Raw genomic sequence first — 20,376 nt, 5'->3', positions numbered from 1 at the left:
CCGTGTAGAGTGTTTGGTTGTCGGGGAAGAATTTACGTGCAACTGCACGGCTGGGTACACATGGAGTGACGCCGTGTGTGACACTTTCAAATGCTGCAGTGGGTCATCTTGTAATCACAACGTGTCCGAGATCGCTCCCCTGTGCATACCCAAAGTGAAAGGTATTATTGTTGATACCATTATTATCTTACCTTACCTTTCAATAGCTATTGCTATTTTGCTGCTGCTGCTGCTGCTGTTGTTGTTGTTGTTGTTGTGATATTTTCAGTAGTGTGATAATTTGTGTTGTGTACACAGCTTGTCTAACTGGATCAGTCCAAAAGCTGTCTGGTGCTGCCTGGGCGGACATACACACTCTCGTAACACAGGTACATTCTCACTGTTGTTGGATTTTTTTTCTTCCAAGACTTGAATCATTCCTAAATTCAAGGTACCATAGTTTAAAAAAAAAAAAAAAAAAAAAAAAATGATTGATTGGTTTGATTGATGATACATTCTGAAAATGTAATTGGCAATTGTTTACCAATCATTTGGGTCAAATATAAATAGTTTGCATATTTTGCATATTAGTTTGATACATATGCACAGGATATGTATCAATGTCATACCTTAGAATTCTTGAAGTGTGGAGGGGTTGCCCTGTTCAGTCCAATAAGTTGCTCTGGGACCCTCTTAGACTCATGAGTGGCCCTAGAGGCAGGAGTAATAGAATCGTGTGGACCAGGGGAGGCTGGTGGAGGTAGAAATCGGAGGACGGACTCATTGTAATGCATGGAATACAAAATAATGCATGGAATGGAATGAGGAATGGCATTGATAACTTTCCTCATTCCATTCCATGCAATTACCATTTCTCATTCCATTCCATGCATTAATGAGCCCGTCCTCCGATTTCTACCTCCACCAGCCTCCACTGGTGTGGATCTATAAATAAATACCATTCACCATCACTTAGACTGGTATCACTTTCTGGTAGGATGATGAATTGACACAGCATTGTGACTGCCAATGGCTCCTGGTCCATCATAGATTTTTTTTTCTTATGATGACTGATGTATAGATGATTCACTTACTTTAGGCAAATGTACTTGTTGTAAGTCGCTTTGGATAAAAGCGTCAGCTAAATGTCAAAAATGTAAAAAGAAATGTAAAAATGACACTTGAACACAAATCTAAATATGGGGTATAAATGATCCTTTTTACTCAGCTTTCGAGTGGTTTGAATGGTTTTCAAACACTAAATGGTTTTGAAGATTTGAATGTAACTGGACTGAGGTAAGACATTCTCAATATACTATTGTGAATCCCTAACTGTATACCAGGGGAGGCTGGTGGAGGTAGAAATCGGAGGATGGGCTCATTGTAATGCATGGAATGGAATAAGGAATGGTGTCAAACACACGTTTGATACCATTCCCTATTCCATTCCATGTATTACAATGAGCCTGTCCTCCAATTTCTACCTCCACTAGCCTCCACTGGTGTATACTGACAAGTGTATGACTTTGTTTTTGTTTACACCTGTCATTGCAGCCGTAGAGGAAGAGCAAGGGCTATTGGTTTTGAGTGTGGAGACTTAGCAGGAGACACTCTCACAGCTAGTCTTTCTTTCATGCCGTCCCCAATAAGTTGTGTACTGTAGGATGCACTCATTTCTGCCTTGTCTTGACGGGGTAGGGATCAGATACGGACACGCGTCCGATTTCTCACGTCCAACTCAGTCTTGGCCTCAGTGTTCTGTATGCTTGTAAGAAAAACAAACAAAAACAAAGTGTGTTTATTGTATCCTAAAATCTACACTACTACCGGGAAATAAACATATAGTTAGACCTGCTGACATCATAAAAAAGTAACTCCAGACCTTCACAAGAACTCCCACAAAACATTACGTTTTCTACCAGCACGTTGCTGCTCATGAGGGTAAGCTAAGTAGTATGCATGGGGTTCAATGGAACTAACAATTATGTATAGATATTAAATGGCAATTTGACTTTATGTATACAAGGAGAGTATATGGTTAAATATGACGCAAATACAAAATCACAGTCATGGTTATCAGCCTAAGTTACCGTAGCCTAGTGCTAGAAGTGTTTTCAATCAAAATGCTGGTCCTGCATAGAAACAAAAGTATGTTAGTATGCCAGTGGACCGAGAATTTACGGCAGTGTAAAATCAGGTAAGGCAAACTTCCTTTTGAATTAATTATAGAGACGATTTTAGCCGTTGAGCTCCATTGCCCCCAAGCATTCTCTCCTTACTCTCTTTACGTGATGTGCGCTGTCACGCTGAACTGCAAGTCTCACTCACTTGAATGGGAAATATAGGGGATGGCGCGGCTGTGGTAAAATGACTGTGGTAACACGAACTAATTGTATTCACTGTGAAGTTACCATGGTACACACATCATGTTGAGGTTGTCCTTTGTCTGCTACTGACTCATCCATTCCACTGTCTCTCTCACTAACCTGTACTTGTCTCCCTCCCACCCAATGGCAACCAATGACCCATGAAGGGACGAACAAGTCATTGCTGATTTCGAAGTGAAACTCAGTGTCAAATGTACTACTGCTGCGCTTACAACTAAAGTGACGTATCTAGAAGGAGCGCTGTCAGCAAAGATCTCTGTCGCCACAATAGGTAAAGCTCACCCTGCAATGCTCTACTCTTGCCCCTTTGAAATACATTTGAAGTTATGGTGTTAATTCCATGTGTCAGGTAATGACAATGATTATGTAAAGCTTATAAGGATATGTAATATCATAGATGTTTCTTTAATCTGTGTGTGTGTGTGTGTGTGTGTGTGTGTGTGTGTGTGTGTGTGTGTGTGTGTGTGTGTGTGTGTGTGTGTGTGCGTGTGTGTGTGTGTGTGTGTGTGTGTGTGTGTGTGTGTGTGTGCGTGTGTGTGTGTGTGTGTGTGTGTGCGTGCGTGCGTGCGTGTGTGTTTGCGTGTGTGTTGTTGGGGGGCGGAGTTGCGAGTTGAGCAGAAGACATATTTTCAACAGATGGAACTAAAGTCATAGAGAATAGAACATTTCAGTGTTACAGTGTGTTCTATCAGTATAAGTAAAGTCCTATTCTATTATTCCACAGGACGAGTGAGCATTGAGGCTCCAGTCGATACAGTCAATTTCAAAACAGCGCAAAAGATGAAATGCACGTTTAATGAGCCCACAGAAAGCGCAGGGTGGTACTTACAGCAGGAACAAGGGGACATTGCCGTGAACAATGGGAGCGTCGTGATTGTGACATCCACCTGTGGAACAACAGAACTACCGTCCTGTACCACCCTCGAACTTAAATCGGTGACCGGGAACTGGGAAGGTGGGTCTACGCGCCAGGGGAGGCTGGGTACGCGCCAGGGGAGGCTGGCGGAGGTAGAAATCGGAGGACATGTTCATTGTAATGCATGGAACAGAATCAGGAATGGTTTTAACACGTGTGTTTGATACCATTCCATGCATTACAATGAGCCCGTCCTCCGATTTCTTCCTCCACTAGCCTCCCTTGATCGAACGTATTGGAAACAATACATTTAATAATGTTGAATACATACCAAATGTCAGACATGTTTAGCTACTACTGTGACTGTAAATAACTGTTTCAACCCTTCCCCGATGCTGTCTCAAGGCGTCTATATTTGTGCGTTCTCCAGTGGATCGGTATCGCACAAAGCCTCCTCTCAGCTACTGGTGGCCCTCCTGCCTGATGAGATCACCATGACACTAGACCCACAGACAGTAGACTGCTCTGAGAGGAAGGAAAAAGACACAGTGACAGTGACAGTCAATGCCACCATCAAGACAAGCACAGAGAACTACGTAGTCGAATGGAAACACCAGGGAACAGGACATGAACTCCCTGTAACACAAGGTTATTCTCTTCAGTCAAGTGTGTTTCTGCTTTTAACATGTGTAAAGTTGAATCGAGAAATGTCAGTAAAATGTTTACGTTCTTTTCAGACCTTCAGGGCCTTCAGACCTACAGCCTAAAAACGGAGATAAGCTGCAAGCCGTCACGCGCATTTGTCACCATAATATTTAAAAACCAAAACGAGAAGCAAAAGAATCAAAGTATAGATATCCCCGTGATATATGGTAGGTTTGGGGTGCATTTGCATGAGTCATTTAATGAAGCACTGAAGAAAAGTCTGTATATTAAATTGCATTAAATGTATTATGTTTTTTAGACATAACATTTTGACCACTAGGGGAAACCACTAATACTGCCAAATCTATGCTGGGGTTTGTGGGCTCCGCCATGCACAATTTGCTTAATTGTACTAAAATTAAGTTGTTGTTGTTGTTGTTGTTTTTTTTTTGGGGGGGGGGGGTTTCCAACTGTTGTTTTTATCAGTGATAATAAATGAAACGAAGAAAAAGAAAAGTTTCTCTCATGCCAAAACTTCAAAATAACCCAAACTATTTTCATCCAGCTAACACAAAATTTTGTGAGATCGAAGGCATTTGGCCGAAGACCCCAGCGTCTACCACTTTGGTCCTCCGCATTTGTGATCCGGGGAGAGTAGGTTTTCAGGAGCGGACGTGCGAGGGAAATGTGTGGAAGAAGCCGTTCTCTAGTTGCATCAAAGAGGAACTGAACAAAGTACTAAACGTGGCTGCAGTAAGTATGACACTTTCTCACTCTCAATTCTACAACTGACATATTGTAACGTTGTTCAGTGGGGTAAATGTTTTAAAGTGAAAGGGTGTGTATTTGTGTGCTGGTAGTACCAGCCTTATCGTGTGGTAGTTCATATTCGGTTTCACTTCACGTCTCAGTCAGGCATTCAGCAATCGACGAGCCCGAATCATACTGAATTAGTATTGTGCCAAGTCCCCTAGGTTCAAACGGCTTCAGAGAGGAGGACGGTTATACTAATGACGGTGCATCAACATGTTGCTACTACAGTACAATGTTAATACACAGGTATAGGGGCAACTTAATGTAAAGTGTTACAGGAAATTCTTACTCTGTATGTTTTTTGGACCATTCCAGAAGTTTAAGGAGGGACTTGGGGCCACGCAGGAGATTGCTTTTAAAATCTTTTCTGGGTTGAAAAACGTCTCAGACGAGGAAGGCGACTCAGCTGATGTGAGTGCGTCTATAAGCGTTCTGGACTCCATGTCTGAAGCTTCGAGCAACATCGCCCTGGAGGAACGTGTTTTACCCGTGAGCCCACTCTGTTATTTATTGTCTGTTAAAGGTATAATATTAAAGATTTTAGCTTTAAAAAACTCTAAATGCCCTTGATGAATCAGTAGCAAGAAGAGAAGGTGATTCGGTGGGAGAAATTAAACACTGAACAATGTAGTTTTGATCTCTAAAATCACTGGCTCATTGTAATGCATGGAATGGAATTGAGGAATTAATTTGTGATACCATAATTTATTCTGTTCCATGCGTGTTTGATACCATTCCCCATTCCATTCCGTGCATTACAATGAGCCCGTCCTCTGATTTCTACCTCCACCAGCCTTCCCTGGGTGACATTCTTTCCTTAATGTTGACATAAATGTTCACAATGTCATTATTTCAAGTGATTACACAAACCCCACCCCCCACCCCTAAATCAAGAATTGATTCAAACGTCTCATCTCAAATCACAAAGATGAAAATTCTATCATGTCTCTCAGGATTTTCTTGGTGCAGCAAGCAATATGTTGAACAGCAGTTGGAGCGATGTCAACGAAACCATTCAAAACAGGATGTCTGCAAAATACCTTCAGTCCGTCGAGGATCTAGTGAAGAACATCAGAATAGACAACGAGGGATACAACACCTCAAATATAGAGTTGAAACTCTGTAATGTTCAAGGCAAATCAAACTGCAGCCAATCAGTGTTTGGCGTAGAGGTCCTATTAAACCAGTCTTCTGGGACAGTCAAAACCTTGGCAGTGAAACACTTGGGCGAAAGATTAAAAACAGAAAACGCAGTGGTCAACCCCTTGGTGGTGTCAGCCACTCTGCAGAACAGCACTGACTCCAAAATAGACATTAGACTAGACTTCCCCATCGACAAGAACAGGCCTGCCAATGCCAAGATGGTCTGTGTGTTCTGGAACACCTCCACCAACGAATGGTCTCAAGATGGCTGTCGGACGATATCCGGCGGGGACAACAGGACCTACTGCGAGTGCAACCACCTGACAGCTTTCTCCGTGCTCATGTCCAAGGAACCAGTGGATCTGCCCTACCTGAACGAGATCTCCTACGTCTGCCTGGGCATGTCCATCTGCTCCCTCCTCGTCTTCCTTCTCATCGAGACGTTGGTGTGGTCCGCCATCGTCAAGTCCAACCTCTCGCACTTCCGCCACACGGCCCTGGTGAACATCGCGCTGTGCCTGTTCCTGGCCGACTGCAGTTTCCTGGGTGCCTCCTACTGGCCGGAGCCGTCCCCGACCATTTGTTCTGCCCTGGCGATGTGCCAGCACTTCTTCTACCTGGCTATGTTCTTCTGGATGCTGTGCCTCAGCTCTATGCTGCTCCACCAGCTCATCTTCGTCTTCCACCCGCTGAGGAAGAGGGTGTTCATGCTTGTGTCTGTCGTCTTCGGCTACATCTTCCCCGCTATGATTGTGGGAGTCACCTACGTGTACTACAAGTACACCAATGGCTCCTACAACACTGCCGGCTGCTGGCTCAAATACGATGGGCTTCTGAATGGCTCCATTCATGCTTTCCTTCTTCCCGTGGGGACCATAATTCTGATGAATCTTTTCACCATGGCCGTGGTCACTGTCACCCTCCTGAAGTCCTCTATCCCAGATGGGGGTAAGGCTGACCAGAAGGATACGGTGAAGAGCATCCTAAAGGTGGTGGTTTTCCTGACGCCAGTCTTCGGGGTCACGTGGATTCTGGGATTTTTTACCTTGTTGATGGATGCCAAAAAGGAACCGTTGGCGATTATCTTCCACTACGCTTTCTCCATCACCAACGGATCACAGGTACGTTCCATTCACTTTTCCAACACACATAATTCTGTTCAAATCTGAAGAAAAGAGTGAAGAGAATTGCTGAAATCACCATTTGATTCTGGATGTGTTTTCTCAGGGCTTTTTCATTTTGCTGACTGGTGTCTTTGCCGAGAAGAAGGTATTTGTCGGTCACTAAGGAACTCATGTGGTTTACAGTGATGTCGTGTTTAACCGGTTGATACCCATATGCATATCTATTGTCACCTCTTCTCTGTGTCATGTTGTTATTACCAGGTACGAGATGAGGTGCTGAAGCTCATCTTGGCCCGGGTGAGTCCATTTAGCTCTTTTGGTTCCTTTATTTATCAAGGTTCGTCTCATTGAGATAAAAATAAAATTTTCAAGAGAGACTTGGTCCAAGACAGCAGCCAAGGAAAACTATATTTCAGATAATTCACAAAAAAAACAACCTCTAATCTCATTGTTTTCCCATTGAAAAATACAACAGAGTAGGGGTACAGTTCTTAACACTTCCCATTTACCTCCAGGCACCAATCTCTAAATCCAAAACTGAGAGTATGAAAAACCTGACGACCACCAAGACGAATCCAAAATGATGCAAAAACAGGTTTACACTTTTTAATACTTTATTAAGTGTTTAAAAACATTTTATTACTTTATTAAGTGTCTATTTCTGCTAATAATACTTTTATTGTTAGTACAGTAATTTTTACTCAGTCACACATAGAAACTATTATTCATTAATTTCCGTTTTCTCTCTCCATCTCCATCACTTAAGTCTGTGTTCTTCTGGTCTGGTCTTGTAAACCTACAGTGTATACAGGTTTTGGTGCCAGCCTAGAACTCACACATAACTCAAATCATAACTCATAACTCACAAATCATAACTCATAACTCGCAATCAAATGCCTTGGTCACAGTACTTGAATCAGGTGTGGTGATACTGGGCTGGGACAAAAACCTGTGGTTTCCCAGGATCAGGTTTGCGACTCTTTTTTTTCTCTGCCTTTCAGGGAGTGGAAATGTAACAACCGAAGCATAGGACCACCACTGAGCCACCTGTCTGTCTGTCTGTCTGTCTGTCTGTCTGTCTGTCTGTCTGTCTGTCTGTCTGTCTGTCTGTCTGTCTGTCACTACCACTCACACAGTGAGATTCATCCAGTGGATTGTCTGACAGCTGATTGGTCCCACAATGACAGTGATGGTCATTGTTATAAGGTGTTTTATATACATTAGGTTTTGTCATAAGTATGGTTTTCATTCTTAATACTGATAACTGAACTCAGACAATTGTAAAACACATCACTGTATCTTGCTGTGTCACTATCATTATGTTAAAGTTATCACTTGCTTTGACAGGAGAGAACTAATATTGCTACTGTACTACTACTGCTGTATTTTTCTGCTTCTTGTTTAGTTTAGATTGAGGAATAGGACCTGTCCTATATTTGCACTAATTTTCAAACTGTAGATTAAAGGTCCAGTATGTCGATTTGAGCTTTGAAATAGTGCTAAAAGGCCATGATAAAGCGATCTGTAGCGATCAAGGAATGAGATAAGGAATGAGATTTATAAATAATGTTCAGTGGAGAGGGCTGTTTTGCTCCAGACAAAGCTCTTTCTAAAATCTGTTGTGGAGATTGAACACTGGCCTTTACGTAACGTTTTTTTTGTTTACACGGATCTGCACATATTTGCCTCGAGTGGAAAAAACATATTTTTAGAAAACATAGCAGGGGTGTTGCTGTGACAACTGGCATGATTCTCTCTGTGTCGTGTTATTTTAAAATCTGTACATTGCGTGATGCCCTCATCATGAAAACTGCACTCCATAAAACTAAACTAAACTGAAACTCAAACAAGCTAAAGAAGAAGAGTGCAGTTACTGTTGGTAGAAAAACGTAAACGCACACAACGCCTGGTTGATTTGACAGCAAATTGTCAGTTTTTGAAGAACGCACTCAAGGCGTGGCTAATAGCTTTATAAGTGAACCTACACAGTATATCCTTATATGCCATATTTCATTTTACATCAACTTTCTCTGTACAGTATGTGTATGTGTGCACCTGCAATGATTGTTGTATCTAATAACCAATGAAATAAAGGAGAAATATGTTTCACAGAAGCCGTTTTTCAATTGTTTTATGTTTTGTCACCATTTATTCAGAAGTTCACGTTATGTACAATCTCAAGCATTCAAATAAGTATAATTGATATACGGTAGGTTGTCTCCTGGTGAAAATATACCCTATACAGCCCTCCTTCTAACGGGTTAAATCCTCTGCCTAAAGGGTCTTACCCTACTAGGTTTCTAGAAGATAATCTTAGGCTGGTGTCGAATAGATTCACCCTGCTGTTAACCGTCTACTTCCCACAGTTTCCCACAGTTTCCCCACAGTTTCCCCTGCTACCGCTTAATACTAAGCCCTGTAAGTGACCTACAAATCAGAACTCAGCAAATGAAAGCCCCAATGGTTAACCACGGCTCTATTCTGATATGAGTGCCAGTTGGTGTGGTGGCAGGAATTGGATTTATAGATGAGGACAATTCATCCAAAGGCTATATTTCAGTAAAGGGGCTAGAATAACCATTCAGATCATTTGATGTAATATCTTAAATTAGTCTTAAATTAGTGGATTCATTGCTGAGATGGAGAGTAAGGTCCGGCAAGTAATTATAGTAATTAGAGTAGTAAAGTAGTTTAGCAAAATTTAACGAAAGTGCAATACTAAAGTGAGTAAAGTAAAATAAACTAAATCAAAGAAATGAATGTGAAAGTAAACAGATAGGAGTAGAAGGAATAACCAAAGAGTTAAAGGAAATAAAACCAAATACAGATAGATATTATAGTACTTGAAGGAAAATAAGGAAAATAAGTCTTGCTCTATCTGTCCCTAGTCTGTCTAATTTTGAATAACTTTAGAGAGGCTCTGTACAGTTTTGAAATACACTCAAATCCTCTCTCAGCCCTGCTGATTTCTCCGAAGTAGCACTGTACCCTCAGCCGAGGAACTACAATGGCCCACCTCCCAGTCCAAGTGAAGTGGTCACTCAACATATTTAAAATACGCCTAACAACCAGTTTTGTATTACCCTGCCTCTTCATGAGCTCCTCCCAGACCATGTGTCCTCTGAGCATAACTTATTTACGTGAACATACTTAATCCCTTCTAGGTCGGCCTTGAGTTCCTCCATGTCCCCCTCCTATATCGAAAACCACTGCCATTTGGACTAGACCTAACTTCTCTCAGCTTTGTCAAACTCCCCTTTCTCTCTTTCCCTTTCCAAATTATTATATTTCAACTTTACTCTTTATACAAGGTTAAACAGATTAGTTTCATCATTTAAATCATAAAACAGGTTAAACCCATTTCAACATAAATCAACCTCAAGTCATCTGATTAGTTACATTTGATGTTATATCATTAGTTATTTAGTATATCCTATTGATACTTGATACTTAATTTTACTTCATCACACAGACCTGCCCGGAACCACATGTTTTAATGGTTACATTCGTCACATTTCAGAGTATTATTACTCCACCAGGTGGCGTTGCAGGTCGAGGGAAGTCCATATCTTCAGGTCATTACTTTAATGCAGGTGATACATACAGTACAGTTATGTTATTTCTGCAAAGGCAAAGCTCAGGAGTGTACAGTACAGTATTTCTGTGATGGCCGATTCAAACATAATAAGAGACAATTACAATACAGTGCTCACTGATTTAAACAAGAAATATCAGGAACAATAACAACAGACATGATGCAATATTGAAGTGGCAGCGTGCAGCAGAAAAGAGTGTGGCAGAGAATGTACAGTGTAGGCCACAGGTGTCAAACTCATTCCATGGAGGGCCGAGTGTCAGCAGGCTTTTGTTTTTTCCTTTCAATTAAGACCTTGTCAACCAGGTGAGGGGAGTCCCATACTAATTAGTAACCTTAATTCATCAATCAAGTAGATGGGAAGAGCAAAAAGCTGTGGGGTTCAGGAGAGACTGCTGGAGGTAGAAATCAGAGGACGGGCTCATTGTAATGCATGGAACCAATGGTATCATTCCATTCCATGCATTACAATGAGCCAACCTCCTCTGGTGGGGTTGTGGTTAAGGTTAAAGTTACGGTTACGGTTAAGGTTTAGTCCCACTTAGCATCTACCCTAAGCATAGCCATGGGGTTAGGGTTAGGGTTAGGGTTAGGGTTAGGGTTAGGGTTAGGGATAGGGTTAGGGTTAGGGTCAGGGATAGGGTCAGGGTGCCTCAATGGTATCTGCGGATGATGGAGAAGATGGCCAGGGTCATAACGACGGTCCCTGCGGCTCCACCAATCAGAACTCCTAGGATGCCCCCGTCGATGTGCTGCTTCTCACACGTCTTGCCGGCGTAGAAGGTGGCCTGGCCAGAGATACACCTGAGAGAGAGAGAGACAGAGACAGAGAGAGAGAGAGAGAGAGAGAGAAAGACAGGGAGAGAGAGAGAGAGAGAGAGAGAGAGGGAGAGAGAGAGAGAGAGAGAGAGAAAAAGAAAACAGACACAGTCTCTGATGCTATTTGGGTGTTTTCTGTGGGCCTGAAATGGCTGATGAAATGATGACACTTCAAAGCAGTTGACTCTGTATGTAGCACTGAGGAAGCATTGTCTTACAGCCGTTGAGGATTACATAGGGTTAATCCTCCCTCCCACCCTAACCCCTCTTGACCCTTAACCCTAACCCCTCTTGACCCTTAACCCTGACCCTTAACCCTGACCCTAACCCAGTACACACCTGCATGAGGCTATCCCCTGGGTCTCCACGCACACTCCTCCGTTCAGGCAGGGGTTGGGGTCACAGGGGTCACTAGGGGCGGCCCGTGCCTCTCTGTGTTTGCGGACCTCAGGACTCTCCTCCTGTCTAGGTTCCTCCTCCTCTCTGGGCGCCTCCTCCTCAAATGGGAAATCATCACTGGCGACCGGGGGCTGGACAGGAACCTCGGTCTTGATCAGGTGAGTCAGATCTGACAACCGACACAGAGACACAGTTTAGAAGGAATAATACGATTGAATATATACTTTATAGGTATACAGTATATTACATAATGAGAAACTGTATCTGATGTTACAGTCAGTGACAGCTGTCAGATACAGAAGCCTACATCTCAAACCATCACATGGCGTAAAAGCTTGTTTTGTGTGTACAGAAAAGATGAGGAGCTAACTTATCATCAGCCAGTTATTAAGACACTAGTAGGTCTCATTAAAGGTGTGGTTCACTATTTTTTAAGTTCTACCTTGAAGGTAAAAAAAACCTATTCCTTTAATAAAAGGTTCTCACCGTTAAAGTCGGCCATGATAATGAGGTCATCGTTCTTGAGGAAGCTGCGCCTCTGCAGCTGCTGGTGAGAGATGAATGTGGACCATCCATAATCAGGACCTCTGAAACAGTTGCAGCTCTCATCCCACTCTGCCCCCGTGGTGGGCCTGTTCCAACGTGGATGAGTGTCTAAAAATAAATAAATAAATAAATAAAATAAAGATCAATCAATATATCAAGATTATGAAATCAAGGTTAAGTTATGATAATGTTACTGCTGTAAGTCAGTCAAAAGCTTGGCTGGTGTCGAGGAGTGTGCGTGTGTGTGTGTGTGTGTGTGTGTGTGTGTGTGTGTGTGTGTGTGTGTGTGTGTGTGTGTGTGTGTGTGCATGCTTGCGTGCGTGTTCATTCAGAAACAAATATCTGTCAAAAAATCTATTGGATCTGTACTACAGTACAATGCTCACTGAGAAATTTGAAAACTACAAATTCCAGCACACTCAGCAGGGGGAGCCACAACACACCTGTTGTGAAGCTTCTAGAGGGCGACATTCTCAGCTTGGCGTCCGGGTCCTGGTCCATGGCTGTGATCGTAGCCTGCCTGTTCATTGCCGGCCACTCCAGCACGCCATCGTCATCCCCGCTGCACAGGTGAAAGGTCACGGCCACGTAGTCAGGATAGTTGACGCTTGACCCTCTGGGGTAGACGCTGATGCCGTAACCATAGCCCTCTGTGTTGTAGAAGCGCCCGCTTCTGAGGCGCCCTCCGTTGGGTGTGGTGGCGATGAGCTCGGTGAAGTTCTGGATCCGCCACACGGCGCTGGGGCACACCGTCTCGGTGAGTGTGATGTCATCGACGAGGATGGCCCCCGAGGAGCTGGTGGAACCCCTGGTGCCCTGGAAGATGTAACGGAACTTCTCTGTGACCTTTAGGGTCACGTGGGCTATCTTCCAGGCCGCGTCCCCATCACCTGAGAGAGGGAAAACACCGGTGATATGAATCCATTGTCTGTTGTTTAAAGTGTTTGTTTTTCTATTTTCATGTTAATGTGTGTTTTTAATTTCTAAATGCACTTTGAAATATAAATTTGATTCGATTTCTCTCACTCAGGTGTGGGGCAACAGCGAATCATTGGTTTAACGTTTGACAATGCACTGCGTTGAAAGCTTGAGGATGACCCTGAACACAACACCGTACCTGTGATGGTATGCACCTTGCTCACTCGGTGGACGGCTCCCGTCCCATCGTCGGTTCTGATCCACACCACCAGCTTGTCTCCAGCGGCACCGGTCATCTTGTAGAAGAACTGCAGACACTGCTCGCTCCTCTGGGGGTAGAGGATACGTGACTCCAGCAGAGCACTGGTCCCCGCTGTCCCGCTGGACGTGTCAAACTTCATGAAGTAGCCAGCGTCTACAGAGAGGGTGAAAGGAGGCATAGGACAAAAATACTGATTCCCAGTTTAAGATGAAGTCAGAAGGTCAAAGACAAAAGACGTTTACTTTAATTCCATCACCACTGTTCTGTCCATGTGTGACACTAATGTACCGCACCTCTGCAGCGGCCTGCCAGTGTGTGGTCTGTGTTCTCGGGCGTGCTCAGAGTCTGGACCCAGTCGGTGTTGTCTGCCTCGTTCTGGATCATTCCACAGATGTTGATCAGCTCAAAGGAACACTGGTCCAGGAGGGTGTGTGTGGTGGCTGCGAAAGAACAAATCTTCATCATCATCATCATCATCACAATCCTCCTCCTTCTCCTCCTTCCCTTCATCATATCATCATCATCATCAAATCTCAATCAGCATGGTTGTCCTTCATAAGAAAACTGTGGTTAGCTGTCAAACTGGTGAGGCAATTTCATTTTACATCCTCCTACCTGGTGCTTGATTTGCCCGTCATAGTCAAGGGTTCAAAGTGTGGGTTCCTCTCCACAGATTTACAGATCCTCACATTATAAACCATTAATAGCATTAATTAAAGTTGACTTACTGCAGTCGTACATGCGGTTGAGCCGGGTGAGGTCCACCGCGCTGAAGTCCAGACGCTGGCCGATGATGTCGTTGAAGGCGGGGATGGAGGTGGTGATGGTGGGTACGGTGGCGTTCTTGTTGAAGGACAGGGGCCTGTAGTGCATGATCGACTCGTAGTCGTACGGGGTGTTCAGGTCCGTGACGAAGTCGTCCTCGTACTTGTTGAAGTTGTGCTCCTTCCCTGTCGGTGCAATGTTCGTAGTCAGACTCGCGTTAGTTGGAGAACCTGCGGTTTATCACTCCTGCTGGCGGGCGAGGGGTTAATTTAAACACATCTATAGATCAGGAACCAGCAGGCTTGTACAGTAGCTACCTACAGTATGTGCATATCGGGGGAGGCTGGTGGTAACGCATGGAATGGAATGGAATGAGTAAAGGTATACCATTCCTCATTCCGTTCCATGCATTACAGTGAGTGCAAGTGTGTGAGGTCTTAGATCTTCCAGCCAAACACTTGATCTCTATTAGAATCTGCAATCTGACACCTCATCTGGCCTCAGGGACGACCTACAACCACACCGAACTCCCTCAGACCCCGCGTACCTTCCCCATCAGAACTCCCTCAGACCCCGCGTACCTTCCCCATCAGAACTCCCTCAGACCCCGCGTACCTTCCCCATCAGAACTCCCTCAGACCCCGCGTACCTTCCCCATCAGAACTCCCTCAGACCCCGCGTACCTTCCTCGATTTCGTCCCACCAGATCTTGACGTAGTCGTCTCTGTCGGAGCGGGACTGCTCGTGGTAGAAGCCCAGGGCGTGGAGGAGCTCATGTTCCACGACGGCTAGGGTGTCACAGCCCGCCCCGATAGAGACATTCTGGCCCGTGTGCAAATCTCCAACAAACGACCAGCACCTGAGGTCAGATCACAGAGAGAGGAGGAGGAGCTATTAGATCTAGAGGAGGAGGAGCTATTAGATCTAGAGGAGGAGGAGCTATTAGATCACAGAGAGAGGAGGAGCTATTAGATCTAGAGGAGGAGGAGCTATTAGATCTAGAGGAGGAGGAGCTATGACACGGAGGGAATGACACTCTGTGCAACATTTCCTTCCCTAACCCAAAATCATATTAACCGAATGAAAGTGTATCTATAAGGTTGCTTTACACCTGTGTAATGGGAGGCTGGCGGAGGTAGAAATCAGAGGACGGGCACGATTTCTGCCTCCGCCAGCCTTCCCTGCTGTGTAATAACTCTGCTATTCCTCTGGTAACAACATGTTATCAGTATGTACAGTAGGTAGATAGTAGTAGTTTAGTTGCTTCATAATAACATATTAATGGAGTTACGTTTTACATCATCTTCTATCATCGCATTGTGGGGATTATTGTGGTTTTGGTTTTCACAAAAAAGACAAGAACAACAACAAAAACAATCCTAACTCATGGTGATAAAACTTGAAGAAATTAATTTAAAAAAAAAATTAAGACTAGGCGACAGAAAAGGTGTACGACTCATCTTTCCTCAATTTTACACAAAAGGGTTATTGTATGGTAATGTTTAAAAACCCTTCATTGCATTAAAACTAGACAGCACAATGTGGTGCCATTGACTTTTACTTAGATAAGCAGATTCTAATCTGTGCTTCCCTTTCGACCTTGTGTTTTATTCTTTGGCAGGGAGGTCAATAAAGTTGAGTAAGAGATCATTATGTTCCAGTGGACCTGGCATAGCTCACCCTGACAGCTTAGCGAAGGAGATGTGGGTGCTCTCTCCCTCGTAAGGCTTGAAGTCTACACAGGACTTCAGACGGTACATTTCAAAGGCCTGGTGGATGACACCTTTGGCATTCAGATCTGGAGAAAATAAACATGAATTTTAAATGGTGGTAAGAGTTTATGAAGTTCATGAATCTTATCATATTTGTTCAAGTCGTACAGGGTTACCTAATTTCATACAGTACTCAATAAAGTACTAAAGAGGCAGTCATTCATTCATTCATTCATTCATTCATTCATTCATTTATTTATCATTGAAGGATAGGTGGTATACACATACCCAAGGAATCTGTTAGGATGTAGGGAATAGGAAACTTCCATCTTTTAGTTTCATCTACGATTGCATTTCTCCTTGGCTGCAATATACATAATAATCAATGAAGTAGCTTACGGTTTAGTCATCAATTTCAGAGAGGTCAAGTCAATAAACAGAACGTATACTTACATCACCCGCAATGTCTCCCTCGAACAGGTCTAAGTCTGAAATTTTAGAAAATGAAAAGATACATCACTCTTAGCTACAGTTTTGAAATATATCCCAAAATGAATTTGATGAATTTTGGGATATATTTGATGAAATGTACATAGTGTCACGATTGCATGATTTCAGGAATGTCACAGCTCCACTCAGAAGAGGAGCACAGGTAAGTTACCTCGGTTGATCTCAGGGATATCGTCTCGTAGTTCACCTGCATCTGCATCCTCCCCTAGTACTCATCAACACAATAACACAAACACAACAACAAATGGAATTATTATTATTATTATTATTATTATTATTATTATTATTAATTGTTAATCCTGATGGAAAATTAAATCTACATTCAAAATGCTGGCACCTACCAAGTCCTGTTGGAACAGCTTGCACCTGCAACAAACAGACACACCATTTTGTTCACAGCACAGTAACTGACTGAACGGAAAATCAAAATCACGATAATGAATTCAGTTCCTTTTTAGCATCAAAAAACATAAATCCTCTACCTTGACGACAACAAGAATAGCAATCAAAGTGGCGAGGGTCCTCCATGGTGTTCTGACAGAGCCCATGTTTGCTCTGAAGGGGTCAGACATGCGTTTCTCTCACACTGTAAACAAGCCAGTAAAGACACCAGGTGGAACTTTGATCTGTGTTTAATGATCATTAATGAGTAACGCGTAGGGCCTACATACTTCACACGTGGCCTCACAATCTCTGCAATCTCCCTGTGTCATTCTGTCAGGTGTGCTTGGCAGATCAGGGTTCATATAGTATTTGAAATACTTTTTGAATACTTTTTCTGTGCTTGATTGAGTGTGCCTGGCGTAATGGAACCAATGGAACAGTCCCCAAAGTGCAAACCCCGCCCATCTGACACTCCAGGCAGGCTGAAGCAAATGCTCAGTAAGTATTTGGAAACTTTCAAATACTATTTTGACCCAGGTCTGGGGCCTGGTGCAGGTTAGTTTGTGAGTTTATCTGGTCTGGCAGCAGTTTCGAACTTTAACCACTTTGTCTTTATCAGGATTATCTTCAAATCAGTTATGATCATGTCAGCAAAAGTTTCATCTGTGATTTATGACTTAGTGTATTGGGTTTATACTATGTTGGGTTCACTTTATTTTGATGGCCATTCAACATGTTTCAAAATCATCAAAGTCATACAAATATCACAGTTCAATATCACTGTACACTTTATTAGGAACACAATACTAATACTTGGGCCTCCCTTTGCTCTCAAAACAGCATCAGTTGTTCGTGGCATTGATTCCACAAGATGTTGGAAACATCGTGCGATTCCTGCAGATTTTTCAGGTGCACTTTCAAGCTGTGAATCTCCCGTTCTACCACATCCCAAAGGTGTTCTACTGGATTCAGATCCGGTGACTGGGAAGGCCACTGAAGAACACTGAACTCATTGTCATGTTCATGAAACCAGTTTGAGACAACTTTTGCTTTGTGACGTGGTGTATTATCATGCTGGAAGTAGCCATTAGAAGATTGATAAATTGTGGCCATGAAGGGATGCACATGGTCAGCATCAATACTCAAATAGGCTGTGGCATTCAAGTGATGATTGATTGGTATTAACGGGCTCAAAGTGTGACAAGAAAACATTCCCCACACCATTACACCACCTCCTCCATGAGAAGGTGTATAGGTGTTCCACCACCTCCTCCATGAGAAGGTGTACAGGTGTTTCTAATAAAGTGTTCAGTGAGTGTAAAATAGCTAATATTAACTTTCTCCACTACAGCCCCAACTCTTTGGAACACATCAGAGAATCCGGCACACTCTCCTCCTTCAAACAAACCCTCAAAACCCATCTTTTTAAACTTGCTTTTAATCTTCAACAATTTTTTATTGTTGTTTTTACTGACTGTGCTTTTGTTTGTTTGTTTATATTCATATATTTCTTTATTTATCCATCTATTCTTGTTCCCTCCTAAGAGACGGTCAAAGCAGGTGTCAGTATGTGAGTGCATGCTTGTGACGTGCGGGGTTCAAACCCCGGGTCTGTCCATGTGGGAGAGCCAAGCATCTACCATCAGACCACGAGGACATCCTCAAGGTCCGAGGGCGACACTTGAGTTTATACATCTCTGGCAGGGCTACCTCGTCACAAGAACATGATTCCAAATCACCTCCACTACATGTAACTGTATGGCCCTTATTGACCTCATGACCTCCCCTTTACTATAATGTAGTGGCCGTGGGGGCACTGGGCATTCAGGTTGATAGTGAAAGGAAAACAACATTAAAAAGAGATGTCTGAACTTTGATGAACTTGCTTTTAATCAAGTTAAAACATTACATGGTTGAATTTAAAGTGAACAAACCAGCTGCAGGATCGTACCACACAGCCTCACCACGGGGTTTAACAATGCAACTGGTTGGCTTTTCATGACTTTACATAGAATAGTTTATTTTAGATGTGATACGCCAGTTGATCTTCATCAGGCTTATCTGAGGAAATAAGACAACGCCAGGGTAAAAAGGTGAACATGTGTATGTAGTTCAAAGTTCAAATTAAAAAGTGTAATCTTAATTAAGTCAATTTTGAGGGTAAAAATTTAAAAAATGCAATTCAGGTTTAATGGCTTACAACATACACATCATACAACAAAAGATGTAAAAGTGTACAAGGGTGCCATGTGTGTAATGAGCATCTTGTTTATGTAATAATTATACTGCATGTTGCTGCTTACTTTGATGTCTTTAGTGCTTAGGTTTCTGAGCAGGCTTGGCCTGGGGCTGGGCCTGGGGCTGGGCCTGGGGCTGGGCCTGGGGCTGGGCCTGGGGCTGGGCCTGGGGCTGGGCCTGGGCCTGGGGCTTGGCCTGGGACTTAGCCAGGGGCTCGGCCCGGGGCTCGATTGGTACCCTGTCGCCCTTCACCGAGGTCAGATCTGGAAACAAACCACAACAAAAAAACAAACAAAACAAAACAAATGTTTTTAACACAGTTGTTTAGCACAATCTCAATTTCTTGCGTTCAGTTACGAACCAATCAGCAGTGGAGGAAGTTCCAGACGCACCTTCAAACTCGATGAAGAGGATGAGGTCATCGTTCTTCAGGTAGTTCCTCTTCTTGAGGTCGTAGTGCGAGAAGTAGGCGTTCCAGCCCCATGTCGGGCCACGGTAACAGTCACATGACGAGTCGTATGTCCCGGTCTTAACCGGGTTGTCCCAGAAGAAGAGGTTGGTGCCTGGGAGGATGGAGAGAGAGTGTTACTGACAGGGATTATCAAGCGGCATCAACCAAGTGATGTAATCTTAATCTAGATAATCTAGGTTCAAGGTAATCTAGAGATCGAATCATGATTCTGTGAAGGTACATATTTGTATTCTCAGGATCTGGGTTGGGGTCAACTTGAATATCAATTCACACAATGCAAGAAGTGAATTGAAATTCAGCTCATGAATGTTTTCTCGGTGGATTTTTTCCATTCATAAATAGATTTGCAATTCACTTTGAGTCGAAAATCTAAATGACCCCCCAACCCTGTCTAGGACAGTCATGAATCCCTTACCTTGCAGGTAGTGTTTGTGAGCAGTCGTGAAGCTGAAGGAGAAGGACTGCCTCTGGAGGACATCATGGTCTTGGTCCATAACTGTGATGGTGACCTGCCTGTACTCTGCTGGCCAGGTCAGTGTCGCGTCATTCTCCCCTGAGTTCAGCTGGAAGAAGGCCCCCAGGTAACCCTCGTTGTAGGAGTTGGGCAGCAGCTGGATGCTGAAGGAGTATCCCTCGCGGCTGTGGAAAACAGGGCTCTGGATGTACTCCCCCGTGCCGTAGGTGTTCATGTAGCTGCTGAAATCCTTGATCCGCCAGGTGGCGCTTGGACAGCGCGTCTCGGACAGGGTGATGTCATCGATGTGGATCCCACCGTTGGAGTAGGCTGGGTCTCCCTTGATGCCCTGGAA

The 20,376-nt window shown here is 43.6% G+C and overlaps 3 protein-coding genes across 3 annotated transcripts in view; 1 reads left to right on the top strand and 2 right to left on the bottom strand.

The window, feature by feature from the left end:
- Positions 1–1,220: 1,220 nt before the first annotated feature.
- On the top strand, positions 1,221–9,061 carry adgrf3b (adhesion G protein-coupled receptor F3b). The gene is made up of 12 exons (XM_083688558.1): positions 1,221–1,275; positions 2,513–2,637; positions 3,091–3,321; positions 3,628–3,870; positions 3,960–4,094; positions 4,433–4,620; positions 4,996–5,169; positions 5,634–6,944; positions 7,051–7,092; positions 7,209–7,244; positions 7,463–7,542; positions 7,949–9,061. The coding sequence occupies exons 3-11, from the start codon at positions 3,147–3,149 to the stop codon at positions 7,529–7,531; spliced, it is 2,373 nt and encodes a 790-aa protein (XP_083544684.1). The 5' UTR covers positions 1,221–1,275; positions 2,513–2,637; positions 3,091–3,146; the 3' UTR covers positions 7,532–7,542; positions 7,949–9,061.
- A 2,134-nt stretch (positions 9,062–11,195) lies between these two features.
- On the bottom strand, positions 11,196–17,021 carry mep1a.2 (meprin A, alpha (PABA peptide hydrolase), tandem duplicate 2; the record flags this gene model as incomplete). The annotated part of the gene is made up of 14 exons (XM_083688753.1): positions 11,196–11,346; positions 11,701–11,929; positions 12,247–12,414; positions 12,750–13,196; positions 13,424–13,639; positions 13,780–13,926; positions 14,215–14,436; positions 14,935–15,110; positions 15,932–16,049; positions 16,252–16,327; positions 16,417–16,451; positions 16,625–16,678; positions 16,815–16,839; positions 16,956–17,021. The coding sequence occupies 14 exons, from the start codon at positions 17,019–17,021 to the stop codon at positions 11,196–11,198; spliced, it is 2,130 nt and encodes a 709-aa protein (XP_083544879.1).
- A 1,840-nt stretch (positions 17,022–18,861) lies between these two features.
- Positions 18,862–20,376, bottom strand: part of LOC310817994 (meprin A subunit alpha-like) — a gene marked incomplete at both ends in the record, with an annotated part of 6,260 nt that continues 4,745 nt past the window's right edge. The window contains 4 exons of the mRNA XM_083688752.1: positions 18,862–18,918; positions 19,249–19,358; positions 19,488–19,658; positions 19,983–20,376. The exon at positions 19,983–20,376 is cut by the window's right edge and continues 68 nt beyond it. Coding sequence (XP_083544878.1) covers positions 18,862–18,918; positions 19,249–19,358; positions 19,488–19,658; positions 19,983–20,376 — 732 coding nt within the window. The remainder of the gene's footprint in view (positions 18,919–19,248; positions 19,359–19,487; positions 19,659–19,982) is intronic.

Source organism: Argentina silus (genome assembly GCF_951799395.1).
Source record: "Argentina silus genome assembly, chromosome: 17".
In the NCBI taxonomy this organism is placed as follows: domain Eukaryota; kingdom Metazoa; phylum Chordata; class Actinopteri; order Argentiniformes; family Argentinidae; genus Argentina; species Argentina silus.
This window is presented reverse-complemented; position numbering and strand designations above follow the sequence as displayed.